At 43.5% G+C, this 27,822-nt stretch overlaps 1 protein-coding gene across 3 annotated transcripts in view; it reads right to left on the bottom strand.

The window, feature by feature from the left end:
• LOC111977504 (rho GTPase-activating protein 44) overlaps window positions 1–25,818 on the bottom strand; it is a 69,009-nt gene extending 43,191 nt beyond the window's left edge. For all 3 annotated transcript variants that reach the window (XM_024006940.2, XM_024006943.2, XM_024006941.2), the window contains exon 1: window positions 25,538–25,818. In XM_024006940.2, coding sequence (XP_023862708.1) covers window positions 25,538–25,590 — 53 coding nt within the window. In that variant the 5' untranslated portion in view covers window positions 25,591–25,818. The remainder of the gene's footprint in view (window positions 1–25,537) is intronic.
• Window positions 25,819–27,822: the final 2,004 nt, after the last annotated feature.

The raw sequence follows: 27,822 nt of genomic DNA, 5'->3' as shown, positions 1-27,822 counted from the left end.
AGAAATGATAACCAACAATAACATAGCATTTTGTGATGATGCACTCTGGGGAAAAAAGGGTTCCAAAATGGTTATTTGGCTGTCCCCATATTAAAACCCTTCTTGGTTCCAGGTAAATCCGTTTTTGGTTCCTGGTAGAACCATTTTGGGTTCCATGTAGAACCCTCTGTGGAAAGGGTTCTACATGGAAACCAAACCGGATCTACTTGGAACCAAAAGGGTCCCCAAAGGGTTATCCTATGGGGACAGCCAAAGAACCCTTTTAGGTTCTATATAGCACCTTTTTTTTCTCTCAAAGAATGTAAAAAGCTAAGAGAAACAGTGTCTACTTCAAGGAAGGAGCAGCAGTCTTCTCTGTCTCAGTTCGTTTTGTAAGCTGCAGTTAGACTGTGCATGAGACTTCATACGAGCAAGTATATATGGAGCACAGTATACATACATATTTATTTGTCTAGTGTACTGTAGATAAATCGTTCTTTGCCTTGCTGCACAGTTGACATTTTTCAGCATCAGAGCAGGCAGCCTGACACATTCCATCCACTGTGTGGGTTTTGCATGGCTCTGCATAGTGAAGAAAATCCATTCTAAGTCATTACTCTAGCCAGGGAGGTCTAGCCATGAGTCATCAGTTTCACCCATGCCTACAAAACATCCTGAACGTSCTCCTTCACTGAGAAGGATACATACTAAGAAGGATTAGTAAGACAGTCAGTGACAGATATACAGTAACATGACAATCTAGCATATTCTAGCATCTAGCATCTTCTAACGAGTGTTAAGATTTATGAGCTTGGTTGATTAGCTGGCTGGCATATGTTGCGGACATATATGACATACACAGAGACATAGAATCATATGACATGATTGATTTGGTAGGCACAACTGGGATCTGTGGTCCTGTCTGTGGAGTAATATTGAGGRGACTGAAAGCGAAAGTGAAGACAGGTTGTGGGGAAACAGGATTGTGGAGATGGAGCGGACGTGAGAAATCAGGTTACCAAAACAGAGAAACCCACTTAGCAGGTCGGGAAAACTGGGTCAAAGCTTTGTTAAGTATGCCAGAATAGCTGCAAGTAGCTAACACACACACGCACACACACTCACTCACACATACACACACAAACACACACACGCTTGACATATAGAGGTGCCTCAAGAAGACAGCTCACAGCCTAAAAGCTGACAATAGATGGGCGAAAAAGTATACTGAGAGACAGGATAGTGCTCTTCACAAACTGAACAGGTTTCTTCAGTGGGAGAAAAATGTCTGCAGCACAAATCAAGGAAAGCCTAATCCTTAAACCTATCAATCCCGAGACCCAAACAAAAATCTAATTTTCATTTATCTGCACGTCCAGCCTTTATATTTAGCCTAAAAATGAAGTGTTTTACAAAAAATWATCWGGACAACCAGGACTACAAGTAGAACARAAATTGATATAAACAGTTGKATCCATGAGTTTAATTGATAAATGTCAACAACAACAAWGAGAAGGTCRGCCAAAGCAAAAACCTGATAAAAATGCATTTATATGAATGCTGTAAGTACAGAAATGGTTTGCTCAGTGGCAAATMAATATCCAACTAGGCAGTGACAACTGTGTGGAGTTTGGAGTTTGCGATAGCAACTATGTGAGCTTATTACAGTATTATAGACACTATGTCCTTMGATTTCCTGTGATCTATGTAGACTAAACTCTTACCTTCTAACGACTCTTGTGTAGCTTGTGAGCGTCATAGAGCAAAGCATGTTACATGTGTGTGGTTCAGTGGCGGTCGGTGCCATTTAAGATGAAGAAGGATGATTATTTTTTACCATGAGAAACTTTTGAGGTGACAAACAGTGACACACAGACAGACAGTGACACAGTCAATACCGCCTTGCACACTCTTGCCTGCATCTGGCTGATCTAGGGRGTAATCATTAGTCCAACAGTTGCAAACYAGAGTTTCTATTGGACAAATTCAAGTATGTTAATCCCCGTTTCATTCCGTTAACGAAAAGTTTTTCAACAGAATTGGTGGAATGAATACACCCCTGATCACACATAAACACACTTCACTTTCATAGCAGCCACGTCGTATTCCTTCTCGCATCTACACGCTCTCCTCTTCTCACCTTTTTCCTTCGCTTGTGGACTTCAATGCACAACACATCAGCTGTCTGTGACCAGGTTGAAGAAACCTTTCCAAGCCAAACCATATCATAACCACTACAGAAAGCCTAAATCGTTGTTACCATATTAGCTAAAGTAACGTCATAGTCAACGTAGCTAATATAACTAACGCGTTAGTAAACCCACTATAATCATCCAATACAGTGTACAGTCAGTAAGCAGTTTAGCAGTTATATGTCAGGCCCCGGTGGCAAAACATTTATAAAACCAACCGCTTACCATGACTTGGAAGAGTTCCAGTGTTGTGTTGGCTAGTCATAGCCAGCTAGTTAACATAGCATCCCTCGGTTTGAGTAAGCTAAACAAACTAGCTGCATTTGTTAGCGAAGTAAGTGAAAGTGAAAAGAAATCATGAAATATCCCTCTCTTTCTCTCTCTCTCTCTGAGTCAACTACTTACATCTTATGCAGTGCTAGCTAGCTGTAGCTTATGCTTTCAGTACTAGASTCATTCTCTGGTCCTTTGATTGGGTGGACAACATGTCAGTTCATGCTGCAAGAGCTCTGATAGGTTGGAGGACATCCTCCGAAAGTTGTCATAATTACTGTGTAAGTTTATGGAAGGGGGTAAGACCCATGAGCCTCCTAGGTTTTGTATTCAAATCAATGTACCCAGAGGAGGATGGAAGCTAGGTTTCCTCCAGCTACACCATGATGCTACCTTACAGAGTGCAGTTGAGGCTACTGTAGACCTTCATAGCAAAACAGCGTGTTTTAATAAATGATTTGGTGACGTGAAGACATTTAGCATAATTTCACTATTTAAAAAAAAAAAATCAATTCACTGAAGAGGATGGTCCTTTTCTTCCTCCTCTGAGGAGCCTCCACTGGTGTGGTTCCAACAGACCCAAAATAAAAATAAAGTAATTACGAAATATCAGAACGAGCAATGTCRGAGTCCAGAATATAAATATATATGTATATGATGGTGTGTATAGACATTATGCAAGTATATTAATAGAAAATGTGTGTACAGCAGTAGTTATATAGGATGAGCCTCGACTAGAATACAGTATATAGATATGAAGTAGGTAAAACTGTTAAAGTGACCAGTGTTCAATTACTCTATGTACATCGGGCAGCAGTCTCTAAGGTGCAGGGTAGAGTACTGGGTTGTAGCCAGCTAGTAACAGTGACTAAGTTCAGGGCAGGGTACTGGATAATAACCTAAAACACAATGCCAAATATACACTGGATTTGCCTACCAAGATGACATTGAATGTTCCTGAGCAGAGTGTGTGAGCGGAGTTGAGCTGGATTTCGCTCATCGCTCATGGAGTGGTGCTCCGGTGCTCCACGTCCTTTCCAACCACTCTGCTAAAAACCGTTCCACAATCACAGAAAAAAAACTGCTGCTTCAAATTCGCTCCATTCATTAAAATCACAATTTAACCAACACCCATCTATTTTTGTGACTGCCTGGACCTACCATTTATTTGGTTTTGAAGTTTTGAAACCAAACCATATGATTTGAATGAAAAGTATTTTAATTAACATGAAAAGGTGAATATAAGAAGCGCTCATAACTTTAAATAGGCTATATATCATATTACACAGCATTTATACACTCTAGTAAATACAAATTAAACAAAACATTTGGCGCAGTCTACAGTGCATTTGAATTCATTTTTAGAAACATGAGTTTGGCCAGAGTCTGTGGCTTCAGGCTCATCCGATGGTGCCTGTAGAGCAGGCCAGCAGCCGAGAATATCCTCTCCAGCTTGCAGAGCCACTGGGGATGATAAACACCCTTTTGGCCACTCTTTCCAGGCTGGGCAGKGATGCAGAGTTGTTTTTTTACGTTTTTTATAGGTAGGCCTAAAGGTTTTTAGGCAAAATAACCCAATCAAAACAGAAAGCTCCATGAAAGTGGGAATAATGAACAACATTTTTAAGAGATCTYATTTTMAGTTTATAAATACTTTGCTACAYTGACGCAGTTATCTARCCACATCCTTCCTTTCTTTTAGCATGTGCACGTAATAAGTACACCATCATGCTTTCGGGATAAGTGTCTTTTCAGATTCCACATAATTCAGTTGTGGACACTACCTCCCTGCATTCTCTCTCTTGTTCTTGGTCCTCATCTTTGTAAGCCATCTTGATTTTGCACCTGTGTGTTTTATTTGTTCCTTTATGAAAATATTTAGCCAACTCCATGACAGTAGCTAAAGCAAGGGGCTATAGCAGCACACAAGTAGACTACAAATGCATGCTGGGTATGCCCTGAGRTCATGAAGTGAGCAGTACTGGAGCGCTACTGGAGCGAAATTGGAGCAGGCGAGAAGCCCAAAGCTCCAGCCTTTAGGAATCTCGCTCCGCGCTCCAGTCAAATTGGTCACGCTCCGCTCCTCGCTCCAGCTCCGCTCACATACTCTGTTCCTGTCACACCCTGATCTGTTTTACCTGTCTTTGTGATTGTCTCCACCCCCCTCTTCTTCCCCATTATCCCCTGTGTACTTATACCTGTGTTTTCTGTTTGTCTGTTGCCAGTTTGCCTTTTTTTTCAAGTCAACCAGCGTTTTGTGTCTCAGCTCCTGTTTTTTCCAGTCTCTCTTTTCTCGCCCACCTAGTTTTGACCCTTGCCTGTCCTGGCCCGCCTGCCTGACCACTCTGCCTACCCCTGACCCTGAGCCTGCCTGCCGACCTGTACCTTTGCCCCACTCTGGATTACCGACCTCTGCCTTACCCTGACCCTGAGCCTGCCTGCTGTCCGGTACCGTTGCCCCACCTCTGGGTTACCGACCTCTGCTTTACCATGACCCTGAGCCTGCCTGTCGTCCGGTACCGTTGCCCCACCTCAGGTTTACTGACCCCTGCCTGCCTTGACCTGTCTATTGCCTGCCGCTGCTGGATTATTAAATCATTGTTTATTCGACATGGTCTGCATCTGGGTCAATGATCAACAACTAGTGCTGAGTGATTAGTTCTTTTTGAAGTCGGTTCGATTCCTACAAAATAATCACGGTTTTTAATTTCGGTTTCGATTAGGCCTATTTGGGTTGAATMCTGTAACAACACAGAATAAAACAATGAATAAAAGTCCCATGATGGTACTGACCGACATTACGGCTTATCACTTATTAAGGGAAATGAGGATACCTAGTCAGTACAACTGAATGCATTCAAACCATCAATTATTCACATTACTTTACTTTAATAAAATATTTAATTGTTGTGTATATTTGTTTTATTTGATGACTTTATTATTTAATTCCAAGTCATCATCTCTATAGATGTAATGAGGTCTGTGTGTAGCTGGTGTAGAGGAGTCAGGCGCAGGACAGCAGATATGAGTAAATAAATGTACTTTACTCAACATAATATAAATGCYATACAAAAAGAGAGCCCACATAAACGGACCTTACTACATAYCAAACAATCACTCACAAACAAACATGGYYGAACAGAGGGTTAAATAATGAACAAGTAATTGAGGGATTGAAACCAAGTGTGTAYGACAAAGACAAAACAAATGGAAAATGAAAAGTGGATCGGCGATGGCTAGAAGGCCGGTGACGTCGACCATCGAACGCCGCCCGAACAAGGAGAGAGACCGACTTCGGCGGAAGTCGTGACAATAGAGCTGCTGCCTATGCTGTCTGACAAAATCACTATTCTGTAGTTCTTCAAAGTAGATAAGGCATACTTTTATGACTGCTGAATACCAACTATCAATGACTTGGATCATGTATTTTCAGGTAGAGATACCTCGTTAAGCAACAGCTGCTCTCTATATCCCCTCACGATCGCGCATTRTTATGTATTTTCCGTAGCAGGCATAAAGAAACACCGACAAGTAGATGCACAATGGATTATGGTAATTTTACTTATTTACCATGTTTTATGCGCTAAACTATGTAGAATATTGGCCTGTTAGAAATTACAACTCCCTACTACATCACACAGTTCAGGCTGGATCTGATTTACCTCTAGAGAAACTGTGCAATGTGGCATTGAGCTCACAGAAAACAAACYAATTAAATGGAATTCAAATAATTGAAACGACATCGGTCAATTAGTTGTTWAAAACCAAAGAATTACAGACATTTCGGTAAATCGCTCAGTGATATTCACTGCCATAAAACCAGTGTGGGCACAGAGGAAATGGCCTGTATCAATGTCCTACCAGCTATGCCGCGATCAATGAGCCAGTGATTTAGCTGGCAGAGATCAGCACTGCACTGAGTTATTCACACACGCGCACAACACACATACACAACAGGGAGCACGTGAGAGTGCATGCTGCCCACTTCCTGGTGTGAGACATTTGTCATTCCTGTATGAGGGTGTTGGCGTGTTTGTGTGAAGGAGCTGCCTGACGAAGTCGGTCATTTTATGGACCTTCTTTATGGACACAGTAGGGTCCTTTCACCASCCCTACAGGCCAGCCTTGCTGTGGGCTAACCTTTCCAGGTTTCGTCATTCATTCAAGCCACTCGATACGTGCCATTTGATGCATTGCTGTTGGTATGTTTAATGTTTGTTCCTCACCTTAGAGTGCAAAGACATCCTTTAAAATCAAATCTTATTTGTCACARGCGCCGAACACAACAGGTGTAGACCTGACAGTGAAATGCTTACTTACAAGCCCTTAACCAACAATGRTTTACGAAGTTTTAAGAAAAATAAGTGTTAGGTAAAAAATAGATAAGTAAAAAATAGAAAATAAAAGTAACAAATAATTAAAGAGCAGCAGTAAAATAACAACAGCGAGGCTATATACAGGGGGTACCGGTACAGAGTCAATGTGCGGGGGCACCGGTTAGTCAAGGTAATTGAGGTAATATGTACATGTAGGTAGAGTTAAAGTGACTATGCATAGATAATAAACAGAGAGTAGCAGCAGCGTAAAAAATGGGTCTGTGTAGCCATTTGATTAGCTGTTCAGGAGTCTTATGGCTTGGGGGTAGAAGCTGTTAAGAAGCCTTTTGGACCTAGACTTGGCGCTCCGGTACCACTTGCCGTGCGGTAGCAGAGAGAATAGTCTATGACTAGGTTGGCTGGAGTCTTTTACCATTTTTAGGTCATTCCTCTGACACCGCCTGGTATAGAGGTCCTGGATGGCAGGAAGCTTGGTCCCAGTGATATACTGGGCCGTACACACTACCCTCTGTAGTGCTTTGCGGTCGGAGGCCGAGCAGTTGCCATACCAGGCAGTGATGCAACCAGTCAGGATGCTCTCGATGTTGCAGCTGTAGAACCTTTTGAGGATCTGAGGACCCATGCCAAATCTTTTCATCTCCGGAGGGTGAATACGCTTTGTCGTGCCCTCTTCACGACTGTCTTAGTGTGTTTTGGACCATGATAGTTTGTTGGTGATGTGGACACCAAGGAACTTGAAGCTCTCAACCTGCTCCACTACAGCCCCGTCGATGAGAATGGGGGCGTGCGCTGTCCTCGTTTTCCTGTAGTCCACAATCATCTCCTTTGTCTTGATCACGTGCGGGTTGTACGGTGTTGTCCTGCACCACACGGCAGGTCTCTGACCTCCTCCCTATAGGCTGTCTCATCGTTGTCGGTGATCAGGCCTATCACTGTTGTGTCGTCGGCAAACTTGATGATGGTGTTGGCGTCATGCCTGGCCATGCAGTCATGAGTGAACAGGGAGTACAGGAGGGACTGAGCACGCACCCCTGAGGGGGCCCCGTGTTTAGGATCAGCGTGGCGGATTGTGTTGTTACCTACCCTTACCACCTGAGGGCGGCCCGTCAGGAAGTCCAGGATCCAGTTTCAGAGGGAGGTGTTTATTCCCAGGGTCCTTAGCTTATTGATGAGCTTTGAGGGCACTATGGTGTTGACGCTGAGCTGTAGTCAATGAATAGCATTCTCACATAGGTGGTCCTTTTGTCCAGGTGGGAAAGGGCAGTGTTGAGTGCAATAGAGATTCCATCATCTGTGGATCTGTTGGGGCGGTATGCAAATTGGAGTGGGTCTCGGGTTTCTGGGATAATGGTGTTGATGTGAGCCATGACCAGCCTTTCAAAGCACTTCATGTCTACAGATGTGAGTGCTACAGGTCAGTAGTAATTTATGCAGGTCACCTTAGTGTTCCTGGGCACAGGGTCTATGGCGATCTGCTTGAAACATGTTGATGTTACAGACTCAGTTAGGGACAGGTTGAAAATGTCAGTGAAGACACTTGCCAGTTGGTTAGTACATGCTCGGAGTACACGTCCTGGTAATCCGTCTGGCCRTGCGGCCTTGTGAATGTTGACCTGTTAAAAGGTCTTACTCACATCGGCTACGGAGAGCGTGATKACACAGTCGTCTGGAACAGCTGATGCTCTCATGCATGTTTCAGTGTTACTTGCCTCGAAGCGAGCATAGAAGTAATTTAGCTCATCTGGTAGGCTCGTGTCASTYTTCAGCTCATGGCTGTGCTTCCCTTTGTAGTCTGTAATAGTTTGCAAGCCCTGCCACATCCGACGAGTGTRYGAGCTGGTGTAGTACGATTCAATCTTAGTCCTGTATTGACGCTTTTCCTGTTTGATGGTTCGTCYGAGGGCATAGCGGGATTTCTTATAAGCTTCCGGGTTAGAGTCCCGCTCCTTGAAACCGGCAGCTCTACCCTTTAGCTCAGTGCGGATGTTGCCTGTAATCCATGGTTTCTGGTTGGGGTATGTAGGTACGGTCACTGTGGGGATGACGTCACGAATGCACTTATTGATGAAGCCAGTGACTGATTTGGTGTACTCCTCAATGCCATTGGAAGACTCCCGGAACATATTRCAGTKTGTGCWAGSAAAACAGTCCTGTAGCTTAGCATCTGCTTCATCTGACCACTTTCTTATTGACCGAGTCACTGGTGCTTCCTGCTTTAGTTTTTGCTTGTAAGCAGGYATTTGCCAAAAGGAGGGCGAGGGAGAGCTTTGTGTGTGAAGTAYAAGGTGGTCTAGAGTTTTTTTCCCTCTGGTTGCACATTAAACATGCTGGTAGAAATTAGGTAAAACGGATTTAAGTTGTCCTGCATTCAAGTCCCCGGCTCTAGGAGTGCCGCCTCTGGATGAGCGTTTTCCTGTTTGCTTACGGCTTACAGCTCATTGAGTGCGGTCTTAGTGCCATCATCGGTTTGTGGTGGTAAATAGACAGCTACGAAGAATATAGATGAAAACTCTCTTGGTAAATAGTGTGGTCTACAGCTTATCGTGAGATACTCTACCTCAGGTGAGCAAAARCTCAAGACTTTTTTAGATTTTGTGCACCAGCTGTTGTTTACAAATATACATAGACCGCCACCCCTTGTCTTACCAGAGGCCGCTGTWCTATCCTGCTGAAAAAGCTTAAAACCAGCTMWATGTTATTCATGTCATGGTTCAGCCACGACTCGGTGAAACATAAGATATTACCGTTTTMAATGTCCCATTGGTAGGATATACGTGCTCGTAGCTCGTCTATTTTATTATCCAATGATTGTACATTGGCTAATAGGAKCGATGGTAAAGGCAGATTACCCACTCGTCATTGGATCCTTACAAGGCACCCAGACCTTCGTCCCTGATATCTCTGTCTCTTTTTCCTGCGAATGACGAGGATGAGGGCCTTGTCGGACTTGTCTGAAGTAAATCCTTCCCGTCTGACTCGTTAAAGAAAAAGTATTCCTCCAGTACGGGGTGAGTAATCGCTGTCCTGATATCTAGAAGCTATTTTCGGTCATAAGACAGGGTGGCAGAAACATTATATACAAAATAAGTTACAAACAATGCGAAAAAACACACACAATAGCACAATTGGTTAGGGGATCGTAAAACGGTAGCCATCTTCTACGGCGCCATTATCATCAGGGCCTTGTCTATCACATAAAGCGGTAACAGGTAAGCTGTGTTAGTGAAAGAGTGAAATCTCCCCTTCCACCTCCATCTGATCTGAAACAGCTCACAGCGGGAGGCTACAAAGAGCCACACTCCTCCTAAAAAGCTGTTGAATATGGCTTGAACGAAGCCAGAATCTGGGCTAARATTGCCCCTGGTGTGCACTGGCTCATTGTCACTTTATAAGCATTGGCATCTTCGTCTTTCATCAAAGATTTTCATCTCTGAGTTGACAGTGATGATTGGTGCTGTGCGAGGCTTCTAGACGAACATGGAAACTTTTTTTTGAGAGACAGAGAGAAAGAGGGCAACTGAAGTCCATGAGTTAAAGTGAGATCCGCTACCTTGCTGCCTTGTCAGTYCATGGAACATGAACAATTCACAAACCCAGAGGGAGGCTGGGAGGGCTGACCAAAGTCACATCGATCTCTCTCGGGTTACCTGTCCGTAAGAGCACACCTGTTTATTCGGGAGAATGTGAGAGGGTGTGTAGGGGTGGGTAGTGTGCCCTGTTTGTCTGTCTGTCTGACWGTCTGMGTGTCTGTCTGACTGTCTGTCTGTCAGTGTCACCTACTGCATTTTTCCTCCAATACAGGAGTTGGCGGGGTCTTTCACAGGAAAGATGTTACCATAGCGCACACAGAGAGTCACAGACAATATGTACCTAAGGTTCTTTAGAAGTGGTGATACTATCCTGTCTTGATGGAGGATTTAGTGAATGGAGTTTGCCAACGAGTTTCTTTAAAGACTCAAATTGGAACTCCACTTTGTGTGGGGCACTATAATGCTGACAAGGACAAGAGGAGTTATTTTAGTATTCGACTCTTATTAAAAAACGGAGTGAAGAGAAATAAAGGAAAAGCTTATGTCTATCCATACAGTGGAGTCTGAGAGGATGCCAGTGGCCTAGTTTTCAGCGTCTCCACGTCCAATATAATAGCGTTAAAATCCAAAAAGGAGGAGTCCATTTGCATTTTTGTTTAAAGGGGCACATAGCTCTGCTCATGCAGCGCTGTCCAATTATGTTACTGTATTATMAAGAAGTACTGTGTGTTGGAAAACTGAGCTCAGTTAGAGCATTAGCCACGATGCTGTTCTTTACAAGGTGTGTGGGGATACGGAGATTTGAGGCCCCTGCCAGGAAGGGAAGTCTCTGATTTCAGCAGGAGCTAGCTCACAATGTTTCCTATCTCTGCACAACAAGACAAAGCTGACAGTCCAGTCCTGCACACTGCTCACCTCAATGCAATTCCAGCATTATTCAAATGAAATTTGGTATTGATTTCAATTATTAAATTATTGAAAATAAAACAGAGGTTTAAAACAATGAGCTCTTTCCAAGGTCCATAACAGCKTCTTTCACACAGAGGCAATAGCCATTGTGTTGTTCTAAGGATATCCTATAATGAAAACATGATCTGTGGGGGTTGGAAAACTTATAACATCTACTTTCTGAAAAGTATGCTCATAGATTAATAATTTTCCCCAGCTGATATTGGTGATAATGTTGTTAAAATATGCTTAATATCTGTGCTCAGGAATGCAACACATTTACATCGCTGCTGTGGCCTCCTGCGTGAATAAATCAACCGTTGCCATGGTATTCCTGTGTGGAAATGAGAGCGTGTGGGCCGGGGTCTATTAAAGTCATATGACAGCAGAAACTAGCAACTCAAAGGGTTAATGCTGCGCTGAGGAGAGACATACGCTACAGAGCAGGAGGCAGGAAATGAAGGGGAGAGTTTTTCAGCCGTCTGCTCTTTTCCCTTCAGGCATCCCCTCTCTCTCTCTCGCGCGCGCTCTTTCTCTCTCTCTCGCTCTCTCTCCTATGCCAGTCCAGTCCTCACCTTTCCTCTGTAGACCTACCCAGTAGCCCACAGCTGCCCTCCTTGGTTGGCATGGCAGCTCCAATGACACCTGAGCCCCAGAGGTTTGACTTGCCATTAAAGTTTAACAGGCAGGTGAGGAGAGGATGTTTGGCATCCTGAGTTCATAAAGCAAACTCCAGTCAAAGGTAGGCGGAATGATCTTAGTGGTTATTTAGAAATGTATAACACATGCACACACACTCACACTGTAATGAATGGGGGCTTTTTGTATTATCAGATTACCAACATTTCGTGCTGCATTTTTAAACTATGGCATGTGACATTTCATTGAATCAATTATGAGGTCGTCATCATCGTCATCATCTTCAAATCAGATTTGCCATAGCCGAACTGACTAGGTATCCCTCTTTCCTTTTACCAGTGTCGGAGGTGGAATTGTCTTATGGCCCGTATTGACTATGGACGATGTCGCACGATGAAACATCGGAAGCCATTCATTTTCAATGGAAGGTGATGCGAGCATGGGCGAAGGAGCGTGAACAMGGCCAATCGAAGCTCACAATTGCCACCAGCCCCGACTGGATTGGCTTTGATACCTAGCACTACTTGATACCTAGCACTACCGAGCATGCTGTCGGCTTGTTAGCGCCCACATGACAGGCGAAGCATCGCTGTCTGTCAATCATGGKCGTTAAGAGCTTTCAAATCCACAAGCTGCTCCCGGCATTATACCTAAAGTGGACATTACCACTGGCTGCACGGAGTCTCATTTAGAATTCACCTGCAYACGTGTTTACAAATTCGAACACTGGAATGTGTGACGCAATCGACACCAAGATTAGACGGATAGAAATCCTCATTATTMTGTTTAGTGATTTTCAATTTGAGTGTCATTATTTCTATATACAGATGTAGGATCTCAATTTGATCACTCTTTTGTTGCTGAGAATTTTCCTGCGCCGCAGGAAATACAGATGAGCTTTGTGATTTACATAAATTCACTGAAAACCCACACAAAACACTTGGTTATATTAACAGTATTGCACTTTTCATGTAGCCTACTTTTGGCCAGCTAATAGCCTAACCACCGATCACAAAACGTTAAAATCCTGTTGCTGGAGGATTATTTTGCTGTGACAATATAGGTCAAATTAAGATCCTACATCTGGAGCCTCCACTTTCTTGTTCTGAACTTCTAACACYAGTGGGACGGGAGCGGTTTCGTGACAATGACCACACGAGCAGCCGCTCACCGATTTGACAGCTCGAACGCAGTTACACCTCCGACACAGCCAAAACACCAGCTATGCGGGCGTCGGGCTATTATGGGTTAACGATTGATCTGACTGAACGATTGATCTGACTGAATTGATCCTTTATACAGGTGACCCAATTGTACAAGAGATCTGTACCTCCCCAGAAATGTCTGTTACCCCCCATATGCAATAGTCTCAACACAATCTGTCTCGATCACAATGGTGCACCAAATATAAAAGCCCTGTAAAAGGAAAAAGAAACCAACAACTATCCACCTGGGCAGCCAACCCCACTGGACAATTTCTGAGAAGATTAGGCTCAGCAAATGTCACTCCACAGGGGTAGTAGTGTGCCAGCCAAAGGCCACCATTACAACGAATGAAAAACGGCCTCGGAGGACGGATATGTGGAAGGAAAGGAGCATAAAAGAAGAAAAATGTTGCCCATTAGAATGTGTGGAATGATTCGAGCTCTCCCTGAGAGGTGCATCGAGCTAATGTGAACATAATGAGGACGGTCCCTCTCTTTCCTTCTCTCTCTTCCATCAGCCTCATCGTCCTTTATTCCTCACTGTTACACTGCTTGACGGGATCGTGGTGGAGAAGGAGATCTTTAACCATGCAAGCGCCATTGGCTTATGATAGTGTTTATGAACTACAATGAAATAAGAACGAAGAGGACTGGGACTGTGATTACTCATAAAACCTCATCATATGAGTAATTGCTTTGTTGTTGCATAGTATTGAGTTGYMCKTGTTTGTTGTTATTACACWAATGGAATAAGGACCATTCCTTACTATCTACTGTAACAATATGTTGTTACTATAGTAACTACAATGCTACTGAATTACAATAAGAACAACTTAATGTAAAGTGTTACCTTCGACTAATCTAATAACAGAGAAGAGTGAAAACACTAACGGTGCTTTTCCATTGAGACAGGTGTCAGCCCCCGTAGATGGAKACAGAAAAGTCTGACCCGTTTGGGTAAAACACTAGGGTAAATCCTCAATAGGGGGGGCAGGTAGCCTAGTGGTTAGAGCGTTGGGCCAGTAACCGAAAGGTTTCTAGATCGAATCCCACAGCTGACAAGGTAAAAKTATGTCGTTCTGCCCCTGAACAAGGCAGTTAACCCACTGTTCCTAGACTGTCATTGTAAATAAGAWTTTGTTCTTAACTGATTTGCCTAGTTATATTGAAATGCGGCATAACAGGAACGAGAGGTTCCATCGGTGCTTTTGAAATGTTTACTCACTGAATCCTCTAATCATCCCTGATTAATGGCCAATGTAACCAATTATATGAGGTGACGACAGGAGGACTATGATGTGATGTATTTTCTCTGGGACCTTGTCTGACAGCTCTCGCAGCAGTCGAGACTTCAGTATAGAGAATGTGACAACTCTGAGTTAGACGTCAARGTACTGGAAAGGAGATGTGGTCACTGAGTGAAATTCATACATACTCCCAATCCCAACAGGCAACAATTAGCCTAGCGTATATTATTACAACACCGAAATCCCAGTTAGGGCCCTGGGATTGTTACTCAACCCAACTAATTTCCTGTCTAGCTGAGACCAGGTCTTTTCGTTCATGTTGACGAAATACTCATGTTTCAGAGTCAGAGGGTTTTATGTGTGTGTAGAGTAATTTTAGCGAGTGTGTTCACAGAGAAAGTCAGTTTGTTTTCTTGCCAGGTGGGATCTCAATCTGTTTTTGTAATGTTGAAATTCAATCACAGAGTGTTGGCATGGCGAGAGGCGGGCATGCAGGAAAGGTGTGGCGGGTTGTGATGCCACTCACTGGCATTGCCAGAGTAGGGAACGCCTGGCTCTCAATGACCTGGGTTGCCCCGGTGATGGAAGAATATACAATGCTGTAATACCCATTGGCCCCCTCTCTGACTCACTCGACATCATTGGTTCCTTCCCCTCCCTGCACCAGCCCTCTGGATAACTCTTTGAGGATACGCTACACAGCTGCAGCGTTCTGACAAACGCTCACTTTCCTTACCCCTTGACTGCGAGAGACATGGAATCTGATCAAAGTACGAGCCAAAATGACCAAAAAGGCTGCTATTTTGGAGCTAATATTTCTGTCATGGTGGATAAACGCAGGCCTAACAGCTAGGAGAAAAAGACTGTTCCAGACAGGAGGCTTCCTCCAGTCCACCTCTTATCCTCTGATCTAGAAGATGCTGTCATCGGGTAGAGCGGAGAACGGTTGGGTGTGGCGTCTGCATGGTCCTAATGGGATCCGACTCACACTCCAGTGGCTGCAGCAACACTTGGCTGCAGACAGCAATGTCTCTGACTGAGATCCTCCCAAGGTTACAGAGAGAAGAGGGCGGATGATGTCCCACAGGAACATACTGAGAAGCCCTCACTATCTAACTGTCTCAGTCAGATGACTTTTGACTGAGACTCTAAAATCTAAAACCTCTAAATCTCTAAAACCAATGATATTTCAGTAGTAGGCCTATAGGTACTGGTAGGGCCCTGAGCATTTCCTGACCATGTGACCTGACCAGGAAAAAGTCAGGGTCCTACCCCTAACTACAGGAACACTTGCAATTCATTCAGAGGGTCCTGTTCGATCATGATCATTGGAACGCACAGAAAACAAGATTGTTTCATCTCTCAGAGGCACATTTTCTGCACCACCATATCTGGCGAGGCTACCCCCCCCCCCCCCCCCCCCACTTCCACAGAAGAATAGACTGCAGGGGAAGAGGAGTGATGCCAGAGTGACATGTCAAAACGGAGGGAAAGAGGAAGAGAAAAAATGGAAAGGTAAATGTATGAGTGGAGCAAGTAGAGAGATGCATAGGGAGAAAAGAGATGAAAAGTGTGTGTGTATGCTATTGGGAGAGAGACACGGTGTTAGTGAGTGTGTGTGTGTGTGTGTGTGTGTGTTCAGCTCTTCCCAGCCCCCTCTGGCAGCTTCCTAGCGCCTTTCATTTTCTTCTAATTACAGTGTAGCCCAGAGATAGAGCCCAGCTCTAATTGCTTGCAGGAATCTATCATTATTACTACACTATCGCCATGATTAACAAACACACACACACACACACACACACACACACACTCATCGAGTGTGAAGAAGGTGATGGTGTTGGTTGTTCTCACCCCCTGTGCCTCAGAGCCTCTCAACACCTCGGTGAGGTGCAACACTTCACACTATAAAGGTAATGTCACACCTGTCAGCTCCCATTAACTGGTCRACTACTGAACCCACTGTAGCAATACAGCACTCAATTAATCTGGTTTGAGACCTTAAGAGGCGCGTTAGCACCCCCGAGCTAATGCCTCGACTTTAGCTSAAAGGGCTAACACAACATTGTAGTGTGCAAATGACCGGGGTTCAAACCCAGTTGGTCACACCTACATGATTTATTTTGACTTGCACAAAAACATTTTCTCATTGTATTAGGCAGCTTAGACACAATACTSATTACGTTCCAAGTAAAGGACAATCAATTCATAAGCCCAGTTGTGAAAATTACCATACATTTTTACATTTATATTTTAGTCATTTAGCAGACTCTCTTATCCAGAGCAACTTACAGTTAGTGCTAAAACAGCCTCCAGGCATCCCTACTCTGACAGCCTCCACTCTTCTGCGAAGGCTTTCCACTAGATGTTGGAAAATTGCTGCGGAGACTTGCTTCCACTCAGCCACAAGAGCATTAGTGAGGTCGGGCACTGATGTTGAGCGATTAGGCCTGGCTCGCAGTCTGCGTTCAAATTCATCCCAAAGGTGTTRGATGGGGTTGAGGTCAGGACTTTGTGCAGGCCAGTCAAGTTCTTCCACACCGATCTTGACAAACCATTTCTGTATMGACCTCGCTTTGTGCACGCTGGCATTGTCATGTAGAAACAGGAAAGGGCCTTCCCCAAGCTGTTGCCACAAAGTTGGAAGCACAGAATCGTCTAGAATGTCATTGTATGCTGTAGCGTTAAGATTTCCCTTCACTTGAACTAAGGGGCCTAGCCCGAACCATGAAAAACAGTCCCAGACCATTATTCCTCAGCCACCAAACTTTGCACTGTGCATTCAGGCAGGTAGCGTTCACCCAGATTAGTCCGTCGGACTGCCAGATGGTGAAGCGTGATTCATCACTCCAGAGAACGCGTTTCCACTGCTCCAGAGTCCAATGACGGTGAGCTTTACACCYCTCCAGCCGACGCTTGGCATTGTGCATGGTGATCTTAGGCTGCTCGGCCATGGAAACCCATTTTATGAAGCTCCCGATGAAGAGTTCTTGTGCTGACGTTACTTCCAGAGGCAGTTTGGAACTCAGTAGTGAGTGTTGCAACCGAGGACAGACGATTTTTACGKGCTACATGCTTAAGCACTCGGCGGTCCCATTCTGTGAGCTTGTGTGGCCTACCACTTCGCGGCTCAGCCATTGTTGCTCCTTAACYTTTTCACTTCACAATAACAGCACTCTGTGACACAGAGTGACCCGTCTTGAAGCCTTTTTTAAATATAAAAAGGGCAAATTAAGWCATACAATCAAAATCTTGACACACGTGAGTGACCTGTCTTGAAGCCTGACTGGTTAGGGTCAAGATCATTCTGAGAGAGGTAACGAGAGTGTTGATCAGAGACAACACGCTRAAGTGTTTTGGAAAGAAAAGAAAGAAGGGATACAGGTCTATAGTTTTTGACGTCAGATGAGTCAAGTGTTGGTTTCATGAGGAGGGGAGCGACTCTGGCCATTTTGAAGTCAGAGGGGACACAGCCAGTGGTCAGGGATGAGTTGATGAGGGAAGTGYGGAATGGGAGAAGGTCTCCAGAGATGGTCTGGAGAAGGGAGGAGGGGATGTGGTCGAGRGGGCAGGTTGTCGGGCGGTCAGACCTCACTAGTCGCAGGATTTCATCTGGAGAGAGGGGGGAGAAACAGATCAAGGCGTAGGGTAGTTCTGTGTGAGTGGGACCAGTGGACTCAATAGGCTGAGTGAATGGGGAGCGGATGTCGTCAACCTTCTTTTCAAAGTGGTTGACAAAGTCGACCGCAGAGAGAGAGGAGGGAGGGGTGGAGGATTAAGGAGAGAGGAGAAGGTGGAAAAGAGTTTCCTAGYGTTAGATGCAGAAGCTGGAAATACACTGCACTTTAGAATCAAGTCCGCTACGCGTACAATGTTTGACAAATGTGTTTCATTATCTTTGAACTGAATAGTCCAGCAGTCAGGGAGGATGAAAAAACAGGCTAGGATCATTTAAAATCACCCCTATGGAGTAATTTCTCCTAATCCGAAACATGTAGAGCGATACTCTCATTAAGACCCAGCAGTTGGGTGGCGGTGGTCTTCAAACCAAGGCGAAGCTAATGGTTGTGGGGGTTGACGGTCAAGAAAACAATGCCTCTCATTTGTATACAAGGACACAGAAGTGCCGGCCATGGGGACATCCATGTAGATGTATATGAGGTCAGGGATTGACAGGGAATTCCAGACTGGATTTAGACTCCCTGTGGAATTCTATACCCTGACAGACACAGTCAAGTGCTACACGCCAGCCCTTGTATCAACATTGAGGAAACGCTGATTCAACATTGAGAAAAAACTAAACTCTGAGATGAACCACAACCGTTGCCCCTGGTAAGAAATGAACTGGTTTGATAGTAAATGTTCAGATAATTATGTCACAGAGAGACATAGGCTTATTGTAAGTACAGCAGCTCGAGGGAGAAACTCTGGATCTGTCTTCAATGAGACCTCAGACAACTTGGGGATTCCACATGCAATGTTTGGAAGCCYTGTCCCATCATTCTCTTCCATGTCATGTGTGTCACTGACTCTGCATGCTGCCACAAGGTATGTAATGTCACCTATCTTCACACAAGGCATTGAACAGGGTTCACCATCTCCAGTATGGCACTCAAACTTCCACGACCAAGGTCCAGAGAAAAGCCATACACACTGCCCTAAGTTCCAAGTATAGTTTGTTTGTCATTGAACGACCCCGCTCATCAGTCAAATAGGCCAGACACGGCTATACATCATACCCTGCCTTAGTTTTGACAGGGAAATAGTAAAAGCAAAACATGGATACCCCGAAATTGAAGACCTTAGTAGMATGCCTGTCTTTTTCCCTGAGAAAAACATGCAATATCTTTAATCATCAGTCATAGCAGGGCAGAATGACCGTCAGTCAGTAATGGTAAGGCCAGAAATTTATGGAGGCTAATAATGTTCCAGGGTCTGATAGTCTAAACAAATCATAAAGTGAAAAAAATAAACAATTTCCCAGACTGTTTTCTGAGGATAAGGAACGCATTTTCTAAAATCCCCATTCCCTGGAAAACATTTCCTTCAAAAATGTTATCAGCCCCCACATTCTTTCACTTCCTTTGCTGACCCAGCAGTTTGACCGACGCAAATCAATTTTTTCCCCCCGTTTTCGAGATGAAATCATCCTTTCCTAAAGAGATAGCCTTCCGCTACTTCCCGCTAACATAACAGTTTCCCCTATTCACGACCTCACCTCTCACAGAAAGTCCAATCAACACAAAAACTGTGATTGAGAAGATAGCTCAAAATAAACAGCAGAATAGTGATCCAGCCAGATGGATAAAAACACTCCTCTTCATGACTGTGCCTCCCTCACCACAGCCAAGACAGACCGTCACACATTTTCACACAGACACATTTTTATAACACACCATTACACAGGACTAATAATGGAGGTTCAGGGTCTGCAAATACTCGTTACTGGGTGAAACCTTTCTATCATGTTCGCCATGCTAAAATAGAACAACATATCCTTGAAAAGGCCTTTGCTTTTGTACATCTTCTACCTATAGCCTACTGAGTCAGCAAGTGAAAGCCAGGTATAGTGCCGGCGGCTGCCAAGGTCACAGAGACAWCCCCATTTACGTACATGGATCCCCAGCAGTCAGGAGCCATGCTGGAGCCTCTGCCCTCTAAATATGACTAATTGCCCCTGCTGTTCCACTTCTTAGGATACAGGTTATAACTCATTACTGGGGTGTTACGCCTCAGTGGGCTAGTGCTCCATGCAGCAGTGCCAGCTCACAAGGAAGACAGGGAAACACACAAACACACATATACACTTCTGCATGCATGCACACATACACACACCCTTGTGCATGCATGCATGCACACACATGCACACACATTAACAGACACACACAGCTGGCTCGGACAACATGTTGATGCCATCACTAGCGTGCAGTGATATAAACACACCACACCTGGCTGCAACCACAGGGCAGGGGCACAGCATGCACGCTTCGACTCTCTTACGAAGATACTAAATGAGATAGCAACACTTCCTCTGCTTCTCGTGAGGCACACATAAGACTCTACTGTCTAGCAGCAAGACAAATCTAATCTAGCTCCAGATTGCATCCCATGGTCAAAAGGGAATCCTCCCAAGGCTTTAAATAGTGACTCATCCTTTCTAAATGCCCTGATGATACTGGTTGGAGGATATGATCCAATACTCCTCCTGAGTTCCAGTAATGACTTATAACCAGCCATTAAACTGCTTTCATCACAGTTTCCTATTACCTCTGCCTGCCAGGTCCACTCTGTTGAGAGGTAATACCTTTTGCATTGATGAATACCTATATCATTGTCCGACTGACTGACTCACCGAAGCCTTAAAGTGAAAGTCAGCAGGCGAGGCTATATGGACGGTGTGACAGAAAATCCTGTAGGTGTGTGCCAGCGTCATCCGTTAACATCGTGTCAGACCCAGGCATGAAAAACAAACTGGTTGTAACATACTTATACCACCGCAAGGATGTATCGGAGTCAAATTGAGATGAACCTGGGAACTGAAACAAGTTAATCTGGTTGTGGCGCATAAATCATCGGCTTTGTGTTTAATCTGACTTGCAGGTTCTGTTCCCCAATTTTCAATACCTGAAGAATAAGGAGTTGAGTTTAAACAAACACAACATTGATTCTGCATTGGGTTATGCAACAGTGACAGAAAAAAGCTTTTCAGTCAAGCGACAAAGACACACTGTTGACATGAGTTTGCCTTTTAGTTACCGTATGAGATAGAGTGGTACAAATAAAAGAAAGAGAAAAAAATAGAAAACCAGATTACTGAGGGAATGGAGCTAAAATCTCACCTCTTTCTGGTCTCCCGTTCTCTCTTACTGTATCCCTGTCACAGTTCAATTTGGCCCCAGAGTATATGTGTGGCCTTCACCCCATTGACATAAAAACCACTAGTGCTCTTGGCTCTGCTGTTGCCGTAGTAACTAAGACACAGATTTTGTATTTCATATATTTTTTATTTATTTAACGAGGCAAGTCAGTTAAGAACAAATTCTTATTTTACAATGACGGCTTACCCTGGCCAAACCCTCCCCTAACCCGGACCACACTGGGCCAATTGTGCACCGCCCTATGAGACTCTCGATCACGGCCGGTTCTGATACAGCCCGGGACTGAACTAGGGTCTGTAGTGATYCCTCTAGCGCTGAGATGCAATGCCTTAGACTGACTAATGCCTTAGACTGACCTAACCCGGGCCACTCGGGAGCCCAAAATAGGGGGCACATTCTTGCCCCCATAAACATTCAAATTAGGAGAGAACACCAGTTCAGACTATCTGATATGGAGGCCTTTTGTCCATACAGTACATGCAAACATAGAACAGGGCATGGAACKTGTGTCTACACTCTTAGAAAAAAGGGTTGCAAAAGGGTTCTTCAGCTGACCCATAGGAGAACCCTTTTTGGTTCCAGGTAGAACACTTTTTGGTTTCAGGTTGAACCCTTATGGGTTCCATGTAGAACCCTCTGTGGAAAGGGTTCTTTGTTGAACCCAAAAGGGTTCTTCAAATGGTTCTCCTACYGGGACAGATGAAGAACCTGTTTAGGTTCTAGATAGTACCTTTTTTTCTAAGAGTGTACCAGGSGCGTTTCTAGGATTTGAGGCCATCAGGGGCTTAGCCAAAATCCAGAGGTGGAACCCTAATAGGGGGGTCCCGGGGTATCCTCCCCCGGAAGAAGAACATTTTAATTTCAACAGCTAACTGCATCAATCTGGTACACTTTGAGATGAATATGTAAAGATTKTATCACTAAAAAAATACATAAAATAATAATTAATGTGTAGAGGAACCATCCCTTTAAAATAGGGCTTGAAGAAAGCCCTGCAGAGTGGGATGTTTTTATGTTGATGCTATAATAATTGATTTCTACAAGTCACACCACCTTCAAGAAAAATCTAAAGGTGGTTGAGGCTGACTAGTTGCAGACACTTGTCATCTTACAATACATACAGTAGGCATGATCTTTTGCATTTATGAGCTATTGAGAGTCCCTTTGCCATCTCTGACCAGCAGCTTGTGCACACTACTAAAATGACAAAATCATTTAGGGAACATGCATTTCAATATAGCCTATTCTCGTTTTTATTACTTAAAATCAACATGTACATGGCATAGTAAACTTACACACAGCTCTGACACACACACTTACCCCACCAGACATACAGCCAGGGGTCTTTACACAGTCCCCAAATCCAGAACAAATTCAAGAAAACATACAGTATTATATAGAGCCATGTTTGCAGGGGACTCCCTTCTATCTCAGATTGCTCAAGTGAACTGCAAACCTGTTTTTTTTTTTTTAAATAGATAAAGAAACACCTCAAGGCACAACACTTCTCCCCTATTTGACCCAGTTATTTTGTGTATATGTACTGATATGTAGGCTATGTGTGACGTTTACATTTGATGTWGTTCTGTCCTTGAGCTATTCTTGTTTATTCATGTTCTGTATRACGTCATGTTTCATGCTTTCGCAACAGCTAATGGGGATCCTAATAAAATACCAAACACCAGATAAGCAGTTACACCTGAAATATTAGGAAGAAGTGGAATAATAAAAGAAGTATGAGGAAGTAGCCTACTGTTCTTTCTGACAAGCATACTAATTATCCTATAATATGATAGCCCATCATAAGAAATAGAAATGGTTCCACTGACTTAAAATAAAAACTGAAAATACCCTGAAGACAACATGGCATAGCCTAAATCTACCCGGGACACACTACGCAAATGACGTGTATTTATTTTTGTTCCACTCCCTGTGGAGAGGAAACGTTATCAGATTGTTAACTGTCCAGTTACCAGGTTGTTAGCTAATAAGGTAACACGACGGAACAAACGTATTTGTTATTCAACAAATAAGTTAATTAGCCGTCCACGAGTAGCCCAGTTTTAAAAGGGCCCAGGACATGGTTTGTTTATCAAATGGTTCCTGCGAATTTGCGGTAGAAAAAAAACATAGCTCTGGTAAAATGGATCATATCTTTTCAATGGTTTGGGCTAAAGACAAGGTTTTCAGTAGATTAATGGTGAATTATGGCATACTGTCTAGTGTGTAAGTGTAACAGTATAACTTTAGTACGTCCCCTCGCCCCGACCTCGGGCGCGAACCAGGGACCCTCTGCACCCATCAACAACAGTCACCCACGAAGCGTCGTTACCCATCGCTCCACAAAAGCCGCAGCCCCTGCAGAGCAAGGGGAAACCCTACTTCAAGTCTCAGAGCAAGTGACGTAACCGATTGAAACGCTATTAGCACGTACCTGCTAACTAGCTAGCCATTTCACATCCGTTACACTCACCCCCCTTTCGACCTCCTCCTTTTCGGCAGCAACCAGTGATCCGGGTCAACAGCATCAATGTAACAGTATAACTTTAGACCGTCCCCTCGACAKGMGCGCGAACCAGGGACCCTCTGCACACATCAACAACGGTCGCCCACGTAGCATCGTTACCCATCGCTCCACAAAGTCCGCGGCTCTTGCAGAGCAAGGGGAAACCCTACTTCAAGTCTCAGAGCAAGTGACGTAACCGATTGAAACGCTATTAGCGCGTACCCGCTAACTAGCTAGCCATTTCACATCCGTTACATAAGTGATGCACTGTTATGGGAACTCATATCAGACATAGAGCCTGCAATCAAGGTTTGGAACCGGTTAAGGGAACAGAACCGAAAACCAGAAAATAACTAAATTATTTGAGGGACAGGACCCGAACTGAAAATGAAAGTGATCTATACTGTTTCGGAACAGTATAAAAGCATGGGAACTGGTTAATAACATTATCTTACATTCCGGACATTTTTTTCCAGTCCCACAAAAATTGCAACAAAGCGCCTATGCAAAGCCCTCACTCTGTCACTGAGATGTTTTTCATTCTAGTGGTGCTCTGCACACACAAGCTAGCTAGCTAACGTTTGCTCTGGTCCAATGCTAAACCAACTCGGAAGTTCAAAGACATTCAAAGTTCCTCCATAGAAGCCACTCCTCCGTAGGTATAATTCTGTGGGACTAATTCAGATAATCGATATCATAACAAGATGCTGAGCACTTCAAGGCAAGCTTCCTCCATCCTCTCTCCTCAAAATGTCAGTTGCATCTCGCACCCTACACTGTGACTGGTGCTTGTCTTTCATTATCATTAAACCAAAATACTAAATATTTGCTCTTAACGACTTTCCTATACAGATTAAATAACTTACCCACTCCACAGCAAGCTGCTCTACTCGCACTGACTAGTGAAATAATGTAATGTTGAGGTAATGTAAAAAAAGAAAAAGTATATTTCAGAGGTTTAAAAAGGAACAGAAATMAATGATATATAACAGTATTTTMGGGGGTTTAAACCAGTTCAGAACTTTATTTTGCTGGTCAGAACAGTGGGAAAAAAATAAAAAATTGTTTCTGTTCAGGATGAAAGATTGGAAAATAACTTTGGCTCCAGCCCCTGCATCAAAAGACCATCAAAATGTTCAGGGCTGGACCAAAAACATTCGGGGCTGCAGTCCTGGAAGCCCAGGCCTAATGACGCCACTGGAGTGTACTGAGACTGTGGGCTTCATGATTTTCTAATGCAATGCAATTTTGACGTATTTTATCTTAATATGGTGGATAATACTCTTTAATGTAGAGAATAAATATATTTATTACCCAGGAGTAGCGGTGCAACATTGTTTTTTACATCAAGACTCTCCCTTTGATTGGCGAATAGGCTAGCCAACATGAGATTTGTCTGGATTGGACCTTTAAATTGCATAGGCTATGCACCAGGCCTATGCTATTTAATCACAGTAAAGCATAGAATAATTAGCTTTTGCGATGTCCAAGACTCCAACATCAGCTTGGAATGGTGATGGTACCCAAGCAGTGTGTCATATTATTATTTCTCACCCTCCCCGATCGTGCGCGCGCGACCACTGTTAGGCTACATAAATTAGGTCATATTAGGCATAAAGAAAAACTAAAACCAGCAGTATTGCATACAGATAATCTGCTATATGAAAGCTGTAACTTCACATAAGATTCATTCAATCATTTTCGACCCGAGATGTCGGATAGAGCATAATGGCAGCCTATTCTGCCACATCGAAGTCCTTACAAGATTGCAGAACTGAATGGGTTTCTCAATACATTTGTCCTTACCTGCCCACTGTTTGGTTGGCGAGCTGTCGCATTCGYTTGAATTGCTTCTTCATCTTGTATTTTCTGCGTTAACACCGATGGATAGAGCGACTCCACATATCTCATTGACAAACAGTCCGGGTCTCCAACGAGAATAACGAGACAGTCCACCCTTTAACAATCCGAATGTCCATAGCTATAAGCAAGGTATCGCAAATAAAGAGGTATGGGTGAGATACTTTTCAACGCATTGTATGGTCTCTGTCACCCAGTCAGTCCACTGCTCAGAGATGCTATACCAATTTCTCCCCGGGCGAGTGACAGCTCACGACACGACGCTGCGCACTAGCGCAGTATGGGGAATGTAGTTTTGCCAACCAAACGTTGAGCCTACAACGAGACCATAGCTGTATTTCAGTGGTTCCCAACCTTTTTCGGTTACTGTTCCACCAACTGAATTTTTCTCTGCCCGGAGTACCCCCAAGTTCCTCCTCATGTGCATTTTACCAGTATAGTCTCATGAGTCTTCTCAAGTACCCCCTGTGGATAGGCCAAGTACCCCCAGGGGTCCTAGTACCCCTAGTTGGGAACCACTGTTTGATATGATACAGTGTTTAAAACAAGGTGAATCTGTTAATTTCAACCTGACAAAAACAAATGTAGCGTATACCCTTTGTCCCTTGTTCAATTTTAAAGTAATTCCATTGCTCTATTGCAGCGGTTCCCAAAATGTTATGTTCCGGGGGCCACCAAATCACTGCCCAAAGTTCTTGAGGACCACCAGTTGCAGAACATTAACATAAAATATTTAGTCAATTTAGTAAATTTTAGCAGTGAATGTAACAAATTAAAGGCCTATTTGCATTGCAAAATTATTTTGACATTGATTATAATACCATCAACCACTAATAAGACACATCATTTTTGGAAGAAAGATAATTGCAGAGCACCTGTGATAGGCTACTCCCGTTTTTTTACATTTATTTTTATTTAACTAGGCAAGACAATTAAGAACAAATTCTTATTTACAATGATGGCCTAGGAACAGTGGGTTAACTGTATTGTTCAGGGGCAGAATTACATAATTTTATTTTGTCAGCTCGGGGATTCAATCTTCCGGTTACTGGCCCAATGCTCTAACCACTAGACTACCTGCCACCCCGTTACTTAGTTGAAAACCACTGCTCTATAAGTTACATTGAAAAACAAGAATTGAGTGGTATTTTAATGTTTGTATAGGCCAAGGTCTACTACTTACAGACCCCAAATGCCAAAATAAACCTTTTGTATTTCATTATGGGCAATGCAACCTACTTAAAATGTCAGGTGAAATATGCCTCTGAAACACCATATGTCTGAGTAACCTGGTTTGATACCTGTAGGGTCAGTCACACACATACCCTGGCACATGTCCCTAGAATGTCCTTTAGGCCTACATTGACCAATTTGGTTTGTTGATAGTATAATAAAGCATTCTGAAAGTATAACTAGTTTAGGCAGGCCTACTCAGCGGAAAACTTTGATTCTGTGGTTTAGTAAGGCAAACAGCATCATCTTGTGGCTATGAAAGCAGGGTATCCTACCACACACAGATTCTTTATTCATTTAATTGACATAATTAGTGCTTAGCAATTGGCTACAAAAGTCAGTGATAGCTTTTTACAGCAACACATTCTGTTCCCAWTACAAAATATCCAAGGGAATATGCTGTCATCAAAGAAACTACTTCGGGTGCTATTCAGTTATTATTAGACTACCATATCTGGGAATTTCCTCAGTACATGCATTATATTTCAAAACATGACTACACTGAGAACGTATGTTTGAATTGATAAGTGATGTTGTGTTTTCTTAACCTAGAAATTCTAATTTTGGTTTTAATTGAATCTGATCTGATTTGGATGATCACAGTGTATTGTGTATTGTATCTATACCTTCCACCCTCTCCCTTTGTGGATTTGGAGGCCTCCTCGTAGATTGACCAAATTCAAATTAATTCAGTTTAACACCAAGGAATATTTCACTTGCTGTAAAGTCTGGAATTCCAGATTCTGAAGCCATTTTGAAAGATTGAAGCATCTGAAATAGATAGTGGGATGCATGTTCTTCTTATAGACACGTTATAGCAGGTGTTCCAATACTTTTTTGGCCAGAGACCCCATTTTGATATCAACATTTTTTCCCCACCATGTAAAAGAATCTGAAAGGAAGTATGGTTTGAAGTGACTGAAATGCATCAGAAAGGTATTGTGAAGTTCAGAAGATCATCAGGCAATAATTGTGCATGATCTTCTGTGTAGAAAAGA

The sequence above is a fragment of the Salvelinus sp. IW2-2015 genome, linkage group LG18 (genome assembly GCF_002910315.2).
Source record: "Salvelinus sp. IW2-2015 linkage group LG18, ASM291031v2, whole genome shotgun sequence".
NCBI lineage: Eukaryota > Metazoa > Chordata > Actinopteri > Salmoniformes > Salmonidae > Salvelinus > Salvelinus sp. IW2-2015.
The sequence above is the reverse complement of the archived record's forward strand: the minus strand, read 5'-3'. Positions and strand labels throughout refer to the sequence as shown.